Genomic DNA, 12,991 nt, shown 5'->3' with positions numbered 1-12,991 from the left:
GTCGTTCCTTTGAGCGAACACCAAAGCTGGAAAGAGATCGACCTCTTTGGTCTATTGGAAGGATTTCTCCATTCTGGGGAGGTCTGCCTCTCCAATCCCCTGAGAGCCTCTCTCTGTTTCATTTTAGGCTTTGCCCTCTTTGGGTACAGGGAACAATGTGTTTTCTAATATCACCTGGGCTATCTTTTCCTCCTCCTTAACTGTATAAGGATTATTGCAGTAATTGGACAGAAGGCATTTAACGTCACCCCTATAGTCAGGATCAATAATTCCTGCCATGTCATCTAACACAAATCTCCAGACTAACTCAGATTTAGAGGCTAACCTTATGTTGGTGCCCTCGGGAGGATTGAGCACTAGTCCAGTGGGAATTAAGCATCTGTTACCTGGGTGTATGACTACTTCCCTAGTACACTGTAAGTCAAAGCCAATGGATTCTGCCGTGCCATGGTAGGGCTTTGGCCTTGAGACACAACCTAGTAAATTGCATGGGTCACCAACTTTTATCAGTTGGCCCCTATCCCATTACTGACACCATATATAATAGGTCAGAAGAAGGTCATAGGCTCCGGTTAGACATTTTGCTGGGGTATTTATTAAACAATATGAATAAAGCCTGTCTTTTCCTGTTCTACCAGATGCCCTTACAGTCGTCAGTGAATGTCTATAAAGGAAACCATCCACCGTCTAACTTTAACCTATCTGATCCTACGACTTTCTTTAACAACTCAGAATCTTGGGAATATCTCCCTTCTCCTGATGTGTGTTAGCTTGTGGCTCCACCACTTTTCAATAGAGGATCTTCAGGTGATCTCTAGTGATTCCTTTTATCAGTACATACAGTACTTTCATTACTGTTTTGGATGTTTGTCTCTTCTCTTGTTCCCTTCTATAACAGGGGATACTTCTCTCTTCCCCTGATGATTTTAACCCACAGTTATCTTTTCCTTCTGGGCTATTTCTTATTTTCCTAAATAACTAATAGTCTTTGATTACCTTTTCACTTTTTCTGCATATGTGTGTACAAATACCAACTTGTTCTCAATTTTCTTCTTTAGACCTTCTTGGTTGGATCCTTTCCAAAATATATCTCTTTCAATTCTCTTTGTACTTGCTGTACAGCATTTCATTCTAGACTGAGATAAGTGTGTGTGTTACAACAATCATTCCCATTCCCTCTAGTTATGGTTTCTCTATCTTCACTGTGACGCTTATGAGCATCCGAATAATGATTGTCATTCATTCACATTACATTTTCTCTCTCTTCACTGTGATGAGTATGAGCATCCCAATAATGATTCTCATTTAGTCTCGTTATGTTTTTTCTCTCTTCACTGTGATGAGTTTGAGCATCCCAATAATGTCCTCCCCTGGGTCTCCCATTATCCCTGTTACCTTTAGTGATTAGGGTTAATGTCACCAGGGTTCTCACTTGGTAAGGATCGGCTTCCTTTCCTCTTTCTCTGTCGTTCGCGTCTTCTTGTCCGTTTCCTTTTTCTTCATTTGGTGTGGATGGCATTGTGGTATCTCAGGTACCGGTTTATCTTTACTTTGCAGCAGCAGAATGGTTTCAGCATCGTTATGAGGATAACCGGTCCACCATGAGTTCCCTGTTGTCATGCCACCGATCTCAGACTCTTTCTCCTGCTTTGCTTTGGTTCGCCTGACCCTCTTGCACGATGGTAGCACGGCCGTCAGCTCTCGTTCTCTTCTGACTGGGAGATGGTGTTTGTCTTTCCTATGCTGCTTTCTGGATCCAGCGTGTGTCCCCCTTTGAATCATGAAGGCTCCCTCTTTATTTCCCAAGTCTCCTCCCCTTTCTCGACTGACGTAGCCGCGGGGCTTCCCCAGTGCAAGCAGTTGTTCCTTTTTCTCTTTTTGTTGTGAACTCTCTTATCCTCCACACGTCCTCTTCTTCTTCCCAGCAGAATTGGAGCTTAAAATGAGGTTTTCATTTTCATTCTGGCCATAACACATATTAACCTTCTCGTCACAGATATTGTTACTGGGAAGTTTAAAAGATGGTACTTTTGCAGGTCCTCTAGGGAGTTCCTCCTGGGAATGGGAGTCCTTGTCCTCAAAGGGGGAGTCTCTTCCAGTGAGGTCCCACCTGCCTCTACCTCTAGGGAGGGTATTACGTAGCGGGCTCACCTCCCTAGCCTTCCCGCAATTTGTCACACCCCACTCTGCCTGTTTTCCCTGCTCCTTGCATGAAAACCACAAGTCTCTCCCTGCATCTAATTTTGGTGTGGGTGCAGAAGCTTGAATCCGTATGGATTTTGCCTTTTTTTTAAACACCTGTAATAAAACAGTCAAAATCCATAGAGAGTCAACATAGTGCCAGCTAGCATGCATGCATGTTGTACCCTTCATAACCACTACTTATCATGTTGGCATGTAAAAGCCAAGCAAACCCAGACTTCAACCTGAAAAGTGTCAAAATTCCCTGGACAGTGCTGCGCTCACATCAGTGTTAGTGTGCACAGTCCTTTCTTTGGAATGAACACTATGTTTAAAATGAGAGTATTATTAATGAGAACAACAAATCACCAATATTATTTCTTACACTCCTCTAATGTTTTCATGCTATTAACTGAGCATGCCCTGACAGTAGGGCATTGTCATTACTTTCATTTGCAATTTTGTAGAGAAGTTGATAATTTTTTTACTCTGGTCCAGTTTTCTCCTGCTGCGATTAGGGCAGCAGGTTGCACATGTAACTCGTTTTGACTTTATTTTTTTATTTTTTATTTAACGTGCGGTGATGAATTAAAACCTTACATGCAAATATTGAAATACAATAAAACATAAATAAAAGATTACCAGACAAAATAAAAAATGTAATCAAGAGAATTACATCTCAATATGTCATTTCAAATAATCATATAATTACTTCATTTAAAATTCTTTTCCATTTAGAATATGAGGCCCCGGTAGTTCCCAATGAGGCAGCAGCAGATATAGCAGACCAGAATTGATCAGATACAATCATGGCAAGATTATGAACCAAGTCCTTATAGCCCCGGTGATAACGATTCATCCGCCTTGGGCATGTAGTAAGTAGGTGTCATGCTGCTTCTATACTGGCTTGGCAGAATCGAAATATCCTCCATTCATAAGGGACGGATGTCCATGCACCAATGTACTCATTGCAGGGAAGTATATTAAAACGAAGAAACATGATTAAATCATAATTATCATACTTCAATAAATAGTCACAAGGTGTTCCCATCTTAAAGCCGTGCATGGTGTGAAGTGTGTATCTTTTCTTTGTATTCAAGTAATCATTAATCATGTCCCATTGGATCGCCTTCTTTTTCAATTGCATATTAAAACATGGGTACTCTACAACATTCAGGGGAGTAGTAAGATCTATACTCTGAAAAAAAGAGTACACAGTCAGCTGCAGGTTTTCCATCAAGGCATTCTTATGTCCTGATCGTACAACATTAGGTATGATTGCAAAGAGGCTATCATGATCAGCTGACTGTATTACTAGATTGTACAATTTAGTACAGCAAACATTTCTCATGGTGGAAAGCAATATAATTCCCAACTCGCATTTGATAGACTCTGTAGGAACCGTATTTGGCAATTTAAGTATGAGTCTCCATAGCTTTCCTTCCAATCTGTCCAACCATGTCACATGTTTACCTTCAAGTATTCCTAAGGCATATAGGACTCCCGGAGTTATACTACTTCTGTAAATCTCAATAAATCCTTTAATGGAATGTCCACCCCTTTTAGCAAGGTACATTCTAATGACATTCCATTTACTAATCATTTTGCTTGATAGGGTATTTTCACAAAATGTAATCGTAGCTCGAATAGTAATTGGCAACACCAAATAGGTATAAGAATCTACCACCTCCAGGCGTTCCTTACTAATCCACCACACTGAAGGATTCCTTTTTTCCGATTCTTGGAACCAATAATCATCAACTTGGTATTTTTAGCATTAATAACAAGCAGAATTACACAGAGCATCCAACGACCTCTGCAGGCCAATTGGGGTTTTGTCAAAAATAATGGTGTCGTCCGCATATGACAACCACCTAATTTCCACACCACCAATATTGGGAGGGAAACAGTGAACGTCCTTCAGCACAGAGTTCATATCGGCCACATATGAATTATACAAGACAGGGGAGAGCTTTCATATTAAGGTTGTATGCCATTCAATTGTTTTCGGTACTTATTTGATGTTTTAATGCATTGAAAAAAGTATGCATGATTTCTTTTCTTGTTCGCATTCACAAATTGTGAAACCATGAACTCATAATGTATTTATCTTTTCAGTGTTTCGATAGATTTCCAAAAAGATGACTTAAATTTGTATTTCCGCTTCGAACCACGCTTTGGCTACGGACGCTATCATACAATGTGCACTACAATGAAAAATAGCAATTGGGCATTACCGCAATTTATCCGCAGCATTCCATTCCCATTTGCACTTGGACAACGTCATAAGGTATTTAAAACTCTACCTTATTCATTCCTCAATATTTCAGAGATAATGATTCATTCCACAGGCTTATTCTCTACAGTAGAAACTTGCCTCAGTACTAGGGGTGTTCCAAAACAATGAATTTACTATTTGGCCAAATACTGAATAGTTGGTCAAAGCATTCGGCAGGAGCTGAATAGTGAGCGGAATAGTACTGTGTGTTTGGGTCCGATGTCATGGCGACCCTGATGTCCCTGAAGCAGTATTTAAAAAAAGAATAATGTGGTGGCTGCCAGGGCAAGGCCCGACGACCCCTGTTCCAAACATTTTTAAAGACAAAGCAACACGGGGCCACCCAGGCAAGGGCCAGCAAGCCCACTGCAGCCATTTTGTGGAGCCGCGGGTCCTTACCCCGGTGGCCCCAAGTGCTGCATTTTTTTAAATAACATGGGGACCTCCAGGGCAATAACCAGCGACCCCTCAACAACAATTGTAGGGGTCTCCAGGACTTGATGCAGCATTGTTACCAAAAATAATGTGGGGGCCGCCAGGGCAAGGCCCAAAGACCCTTGTTACAACAATGTTTAAAGACAAAGCAATATGGGGGCACCAGGGCAAAGCCCAGCAAGCACACTGCAACAATTGGCGGAGACTCTGGGCCTTGCCCCGACGGCCCCTGATGCTGCATTTAAAAAACGTAATAACATGGGGACCGGCAGGGCAAGGCCCAGCAACCCCCTAGTAACAATTGAGGCTTTACTAAGCCTTGCTCTGGTGGCTCCAAATACTGCATGTTTTTTTTTAAATACCGTGGTGGCCACTGGGGCACGGCCCAGCAACCCCTAGCAACAACTGAAGGCGTCACCAGGCCTTGACCCTGCTGTCTCCAACGCTGTATTTATAAGAAAATAACATAGAGGGCACAGGAGAAAAGCCCGGTGACCCCCAAGCAACACTTATGGGTGTCATAGGACCTTGCCCTGCCAACCACCGATGCTGAATTTATTTTTAATTACATGGAGGCCAAAAAGGTAAAGCCCAGAGATCCCACACCAACAATTGCAGAGGTTGCCCTGGGTGCTCCCGATACTGCATTTTTTTTAAAAACAAAGTCGGGACTGCCAGGGCAAAGCCCAGTGACCCCCCTGCAACAATTGAGTGTTTGTTCTTTAAACTGTATGAAACGGGGGTCACCAGCCTTTCCCTGCTGCCCCATACTAATAAAAAAAAAATCATCTTTGGGGGCCACCAAGGCAACGCCTGGCAACCCCCTCACTTATTCCTGCCGAGTCGCTAGGCCTTACTCTAGCAGTCGCCCACGTTATTTCGAAAAAAACGAAGCAGCAGAGGCCACCACAAAAAGGCCCGGCGGCCCCTGTTGCACACAGTTTTAAAAAAACAGTATAAAATGGGGTCTGCCAGTAGAAAGCCCGACAAACCCCATCACAATTGTTGCAGGGGGGTCGCTGGTCCTTGCCATGGAGATATGCAATGCTGCATTGTTTTTCAAAATAATGTGGCAGCGCCAGGGCAAGGCCAAATTACCCCTGAGCAATACATTAAAGGATCGCTGGGCATTGCCCAGGCAGCCTCAAATGCTGCATTTAAAGAAAAAGTATGTGGGGGGCACCAGGGAAAGCCCCGGGGATCCCCTAGCAGCAGTTGGGCAATTGGGCAAGCTGCAGCATCCAACAAGGAAATACCTAATTTGGCTTCTGCAGCTTGTCCCTTGCTTTCTATTATAGCCTATCTCTCTCAAACACAGAGAGGACAGCAAATCATAGAAAGTGGATGTGACTTCTGCTTCGAGTGAATATTTTGAGGAGGTATTCGAACAAAGCTGATTAGCTGGATTTTGGCCGAATTTCAACCGAATACTCACTCAAAGCTGAAATTCAGTACTACTCTACTCAGGACACATGGCTTCATTATGTGTATGGTTGTAACTGTTAGAGATTTCTTTTTCTTATATTTTTGTTATCTCATGGTATTTTTGTGGTATAGTGGTATTTTTGTATTTTGTTAGCTCTTGGTAATATATTGTGGTAAGCTTACTGGGGTATCTTTTTTAGTGGTGAGACTAATTTCAGAACACTGCCTAATAATTATTTTACCAGCGTCACTAACGTTAAGCAATTCCTGCTTATCTGCTTGTAGTATCTTATGTACAATACCACCTTATGCCCTTTTGGCTATGTTTCAAAATACATTTATCATTTCACATCACAAAATAGTTGTACACACACACACACACACACGCACACACACACATGCACGCACAGCACTTCTGAAAAACTCAACTCACAATAATCACTTTATCTTATATTTTACCACATGTGGTAATGTGAATTAGCACATGTTGTCAGATGAGTTTACCAGCTGTTGGACCTCAGTATATGTGCTAACACAATAATTCAGATGCATAATGAGAGCACTGAATCTAACTTGGTTTTTCCTTTTGTGGCTTTATGAAAGGATACAATTCAGAAAATGAACAAACAGGTGCATTATGCTGTGCTATTTATTTTCACAGTGATTTATACTTGAACATGGATAACATGTGTTTCATTAGAGAGCTTGCACACATTAATTAAATAGCTTTTCTAGTAATAAGCTTCAACTACACATTTGTCATCTGTAACCTTGAATGTTTCTCTCACAATTCTTGGCAGCTATGAATCTCATGTCTTAACAAATGCTCGCTTCATAAATGGGAATCCATGTAAAATATAGATTAAGAATTACTTTAAGAAAACAAACATATTTCTATCTCACAACAGCCTGTAAAAAATGTCTCTCATACATTACACGCTCATCAATTCACTGCATACTTAGATCTGTTGGGGTCAGTGGATTCTCGGACCACAAAGATTAGGATAGCCCTTCACTGCCTCAGCTAGCAATATTCCCCCATTTTTGTCTACTGGGCAGGACAGGCAAATTCTTATTACGTCCACTCCCTTTTCACCTTGAACGAACGAGACACCCTTTCTGCTCCCGAAGTCAACCAGAGGAAAAGAGTGCCTGGAGTCAACCCTCTACCAGTCCTGCGTCCTTTGCCAGTGAGTGAGTGAATGACCCGGCCCTCTCTGCTGCAAGACTTTTTCTAAAAACTCATGTGTCATTCAAAGAAACCTCCCCTTGACAAACCATCCCATTAAATAGCATGTGATTTCCTTTGTGCCTTTGAGAGTCAAGCTGCAGCGCTGAAGGAAAATGTTACCTTCATCCGGCGCTATTTCCTCCTTCCTTACAAATGAACAATGGAGCCAGTTTAAATAAATCAACTTGCACCTAAACCCTGTCACGTATTCACTTAAAAAAAAATCTAATTCCACATCCCCTACACTTCCAGCACTCATTGCACTCATTATAATTATAAGCAATGGACTAAATTCCATTGAATCTTAGTAAGGGAATAGGTTATTGGGTCCGGGGATGTGAGTAGTATTAATATGTACATTTTATTTTTCATGGCATTTAGTCCATAACTATGGTGTAGTTCGAATCCTAAACACCTGTTGTGCAGGACCAAATGTAAATTAGCACGTGCTTTATGGTTTATAATACTGACATCTACTAGGCACAGCTTGTGCCTCACAAGTGATTCTCACACCCTTGGCCCTAGTTAAAATTCAAACCTTTGCTAAAATGCGGATGATGAAATCTGGAGCTACCCTTGTTGAAATTCAGACTAGAGGAAAGGACTTTCGTATTACATATCCCTACATAACCCTAAAAGCATCTGTCATTTTAAATGCCTCCAATTTTTAAAATGCCATTTAATGCTGAGCTGTGAATACATGGGAGATGTGTGGGATGGGTTAATTAGTAAGCAGTGCATGGGATAAGTATGCCATGCAATGCCAACTCATGCTAATTTGGCAGGATAAAAATGGCATGGAAAATTTAATAAACAATATGTTTGCTATTAATACCATACTTCATGATATGGACCCTATTTTCAGCAATAAATAATTCAAAAGCCGTTAGGAAACAAAGTGACAATTTTGACAAAGTCTCATGTTTAGGGATAGTCGACGGGACTTGTGAAACCATGGTGGCCGCATGCTAAAACCCGCTCTGTGATGTATGGTCCAGAGCAGGAGGTTCCTCGGTCCATCGTTAGCCTATTGTGTTCATCCATTCTCCCCAACTCTGAAATATTAGCACACACTCCTCAGCTCTTATGCTTGACTCAAGCTGGTGACTCAAACTTCAGGGGAACAAAGGGTGTCATCATATGAATGCATACATCCCAGTTAACAGCTCAGCTTTTGGGAACCTGCTGCAGAAGCATGCGTGTTCAACAAGGACAGCATAAAAATGTCAGGCAAGAGTGGACCTCAGTATCAGCCCATGACAATCAAGTATACAAAAGTGGCTCAATTTGAGAAAACCTCAAAGAAAAGTCACCAACTTCCCTGAGTGAGCCTGGGAGCAGGAAAGGGAAGTGCTCGCAAATGCGGAAGAGATGGTTAGCAAGAGATTGTCATTAGCTGTGCAGAGAATGCGCAGTAAACAAAGCAATAAGGATGTGGCCTTCAAAATGGCAGACAGCCCTTATGAGGACTGGTCCATTGATCAGCATGCATAGACCATTCCGAAGCAGCTGCAGAGAGCTATCCGAACTGAGAGAAGAAAATCCCTTTTTCAGGTTGTTGCATTATGCATCTGAAAGGAGTGGTTCGATGGTTGTGGTTTGGGGGACCTGACTTTACTGACACAAAAGCACTCGGCATGTTATGTAGAACAAAGGAATTTGTGGAGGAAAGCCATGGCACCTCAAAGTGATGACGAGTGGAAAGCGTAGACAGAGAGATAGACAGGGAGCAGGATGGTGAAGAATGGCAGGCGAGCAGGAATGCTGAGAGAAGGAGAACGAGAGAAAGTGAGAGGTGGTGGAGTAGAGTGGAAAGAACTGGGTAGAGATAACGGAGAGATGGACAAGGAGCAGGAATAAAGGAGGGTGAGATTAAGACTGGAGGAGGGAGGAAAGGGAGCAGCAGGAGTTTAGGGGTTGAGATGCAAGATGCATCTGAAAATGAGGTGGATGAGAGAATGGTAGTGGAGTGTAAGGAGGGGGAAGAAAGCAAAGACAGGAGTAGAGGAGGGTGAGAAGCAAGACATAGACGAGGAGAAAGTGGGGAGAACTTCAGTGGAATAAAAGGTGGAGAGAAAAAGAAGATAAGGGAAAGGAGAAAAGGAGATTAGCATATCATCAAAAGGAAGAAGAAGAAGAAGGCCAGATGGCTTTTGAGGCATTGGGGAAGAAGCAGTGGCATGTGCAACAGTGGTAGCTATGAAAGGGGAAGACAAGAGGATGTTTCCAGAGATACCCAGTGGATAGGGTGCCTAATCAACCTAATGTTAGTGGGGACGGTGGCAGAGTCAGGCACCAGCTCCCTGTGACCTGTGTCACAACATAGTTAGCACTACCGAGGTCTAGTGCCTCCTTCACCAAGCATAGCACTGTGATCATGGGACCAGGGCTGCTCACGCCTTGACAGGTGGAAGGGGCCACAGGAGAGATTGCAATTCTGACCAGACAATAACAGTGCAACTTCTGCGTGTGATCGGTCAATAACTGAAGAAATCCACAGTTAGTAAGCAGCTGGTCAATGGAAGCTGCTAAATGATCCTGCTGCTCATTATACCACAAATTAAAATCTCAAGGTATCGTAACTGTAATGGAGGGTTTTAATAATTAGAGAAGCAAAGATGATGGCTGTACTTCAAAAAGTGGCATATATTACGTGGCGGTCTATACATCAGAATACAATTATATGTGGTGTGATGATTAATAAGCAATTTAACCATCAGGGCTTCAATACCATCAATCTCCTCTAAATCAACAATATGAATACTCACAGAAGAGTGAAAAATAACAGCAACTGCCCCCCCCACCCCCACCTCCCAGGCCACTGACCCTATTTTTACAAGGAATACAATAACCTTCCGGAACTGCCAGAGATAGATCAGGGTCGGAGGTGTCAGTTAGCCAAGTTTCCGTGAGAGAAACAGTATATCAAGTTTATCATCAATAATGAAATTGGATATATCTAAGGCATATTTGGCCAGAGAACGAGTGTTTAAATATAAAACAAATCAAATCTTGTAAATCAGCTTTAAAAGATGAATCTAGCTCTTGCAACCTGTGACTTTCTTCTTGATTCGAGGTATTTGATAGAGAGCAGGTGGTCAGATTTATTATGGGCTGAATTGGCCTGGGACACTGGTCATTATCAACATTGGAAGGGGTTATAGGTATAGTTCTGAAAATGCTTGTTTCAGATCATTGTCACATTTGGATATTCAATGAATAGGTGTCTCAAGGTTTCCAATTCTTCCGCAGAGCAAGCAAACCTACGTTTCCTAATATCTAGATGACAGTTCTTTCTTACATCACACATTTCTCTAGTGGGAAGTACATTGAATCTCAATAACATGAATAGTCCTCTTATAGTATTTGTGAGGACATTTTTTCAAAAGTGGGGTAACTTGTTCAACTTTTTATTATAATACCTTAATTGTGAATACATAATGTATTTATTTTCCCCTCCATTTTCTCTGTCCAGTCTTGTTGCAGATATCATTTTTTTAATGATCTGCAGGGAGGCAATTAGTTCCTACTTAGATACATTTATTTTTTCCAAAAGTTCTACAAAATCAAAAAAATATATAATGCCTTAGACTGTAAGAGGAAGACCATTATTTAAGTGTTGGGATGTAGTGACCTAGAAGAGATGGACAATTATTGGAACATTGGCACATACCTGTAGTGTGTTCAGTCGACTGGAATGGAATTTGTTGATTTACTGGTAATTTGCTGCAGAAATGCATGTTAAAATGTCTACACAAAACATTAAAATGGCTGTCCTGCTGGACATCTTGAGAGTCATAACGAAAAGAACATTTGAACATTCATATATTTACAATGCCAATATCTAACATAGAAGTCACAAACTTGCATGCAGTTTTAAATATACATTTTCTCTTTTTTTGTTTCCAGATTGACTTTGATTGTGAAAATGATTTTTTCAAGGTGCTTGTTAATGACAAACACTATATAACATATGACCGTCACCTCAAACCTTTGCAAGACATCAAGCTTTTTGAAGTGGTGGGCGCCAACGTTGACAAGGCTTCATATTGCCCAATTCCTTGATGGCTGCCGATGACATATTCAGTGGGAACGTTATAACAACATGGTTGCTGTAGTTACATTTTGTGAAATGATTTCTCTTCACCTTACTTTGTTTTCGAAAAGCTTTATTAAAATTTCAGGAAAATAACATTCACAGTTGAATCATGAATAAAATCTTCCCTTGCGTAGCACAAATTTGCATCAATAAACGTACAAGAATATGTAAAAAGTCAAACAAGTCTTTGTTGGGAAAGTGTGTCTATCTACTACATCAATGAGTAATAATGATATATATTTATTTGTGTCTGTTTTAGTTGCCAAGTTCTGCACACAGGTTACTTCAGGGCACCATGTGGAGAATGGTTGTATACAAGAACAGGGAATATGTATTTCAGCTGTGTGATGTTTTTCTATGTTTTTTCTTCTAATTGCTCAGTTTCAGGCACTCTACTTAATAGAGGTTTGGTTGAAGTGAACCACGTTTAGCCTCCTGCTGAACCATCAGTGGTACTGTTCTAGCAGCAATGCCGTGTACAGGCCCTATATGGTTTCTAGTTGATGGTTTTACTGTAGAGGGTATTTAGCCTTTTTAAGGATGAGTCACACCAGTTATGTATTTGGGCTCTCCAGGACAATGGTCCACGCGGACAAAGCGTCTGCCCTCGGTACAGTGGAGTAGTCTAGGAGTTTGAAGGTTGCCGCCATGCAACCTATTCACGGAAATCCTAGTCCTAGTCTGGCTGCTTGATTTTGGACTAGGCAAAACTGTTTGAGTGTTTTAGGGAACTGCTGTTACACTGGTACAGATGAAACATTACCAATGCATGTACTAAGTTTGCCTAATGTTGGAACAACAGCATGAGATCAATTACACTAAGCCTAATGAGCATGGACGTATTGTCAAGGCACTCATTAGTGGGATTGTGATGAAATCCCAATCTAGCTAGAAGATGTGGTAGGAGGATCAAGGCTCTGATGAGCCATGGCCATAGTTTTAACACAACGTGGTTCTGAGTTGTTTTGTTCATAACGGTTGAACAAGCCAAAGAAGATAGTATAGTCGAACCTTCCCTTTTGGTACAATGGTAGGACAGAATGCTAAACTTCATTTCATCAGCAGAAGGTTCCAGACAACAAACACATCAGTAGTAAAATAAAAAGAATGTGCAAGCAAGCCTCTACAAGGAGGTAGTCTACTGAAACATTATCAATCCAGCACTCCACTCCAGAGGAAAACTCACAGGAAGTATGGTTGAATATATATACATATACACAAATATATACAATAGCTAATAGTGCGGTAGTTACTGTATATTTCAGTAAAGACTGTACTTTTGTAGAGACGTGCTTGCACATTCTTTTTTTTAATTGTGCATATTAGCCAAACAAAATTTTGA

At 41.3% G+C, this 12,991-nt stretch overlaps 1 protein-coding gene across 1 annotated transcript in view; it reads left to right on the top strand.

Moving 5' to 3' along the window:
• The window catches only part of LOC138527265 (galectin-3-like), an 87,090-nt gene extending 75,283 nt beyond the window's left edge, over nt 1-11,807 (top strand). The window contains exons 5-6 of the mRNA XM_069638360.1: nt 4,300-4,471; nt 11,460-11,807. Coding sequence (XP_069494461.1) covers nt 4,300-4,471; nt 11,460-11,615 — 328 coding nt within the window. The 3' untranslated portion in view covers nt 11,616-11,807. The remainder of the gene's footprint in view (nt 1-4,299; nt 4,472-11,459) is intronic.
• The last annotated feature ends 1,184 nt before the right edge of the window (nt 11,808-12,991 follow it).

The sequence above is a fragment of the Ambystoma mexicanum genome, chromosome 14 (assembly GCF_040938575.1).
Source record: "Ambystoma mexicanum isolate Mex_15411 chromosome 14, UKY_AmexF1_1, whole genome shotgun sequence".
Taxonomy (NCBI): Eukaryota; Metazoa; Chordata; class Amphibia; order Caudata; family Ambystomatidae; genus Ambystoma; species Ambystoma mexicanum.
The sequence above is the reverse complement of the archived record's forward strand: the minus strand, read 5'-3'. Positions and strand labels throughout refer to the sequence as shown.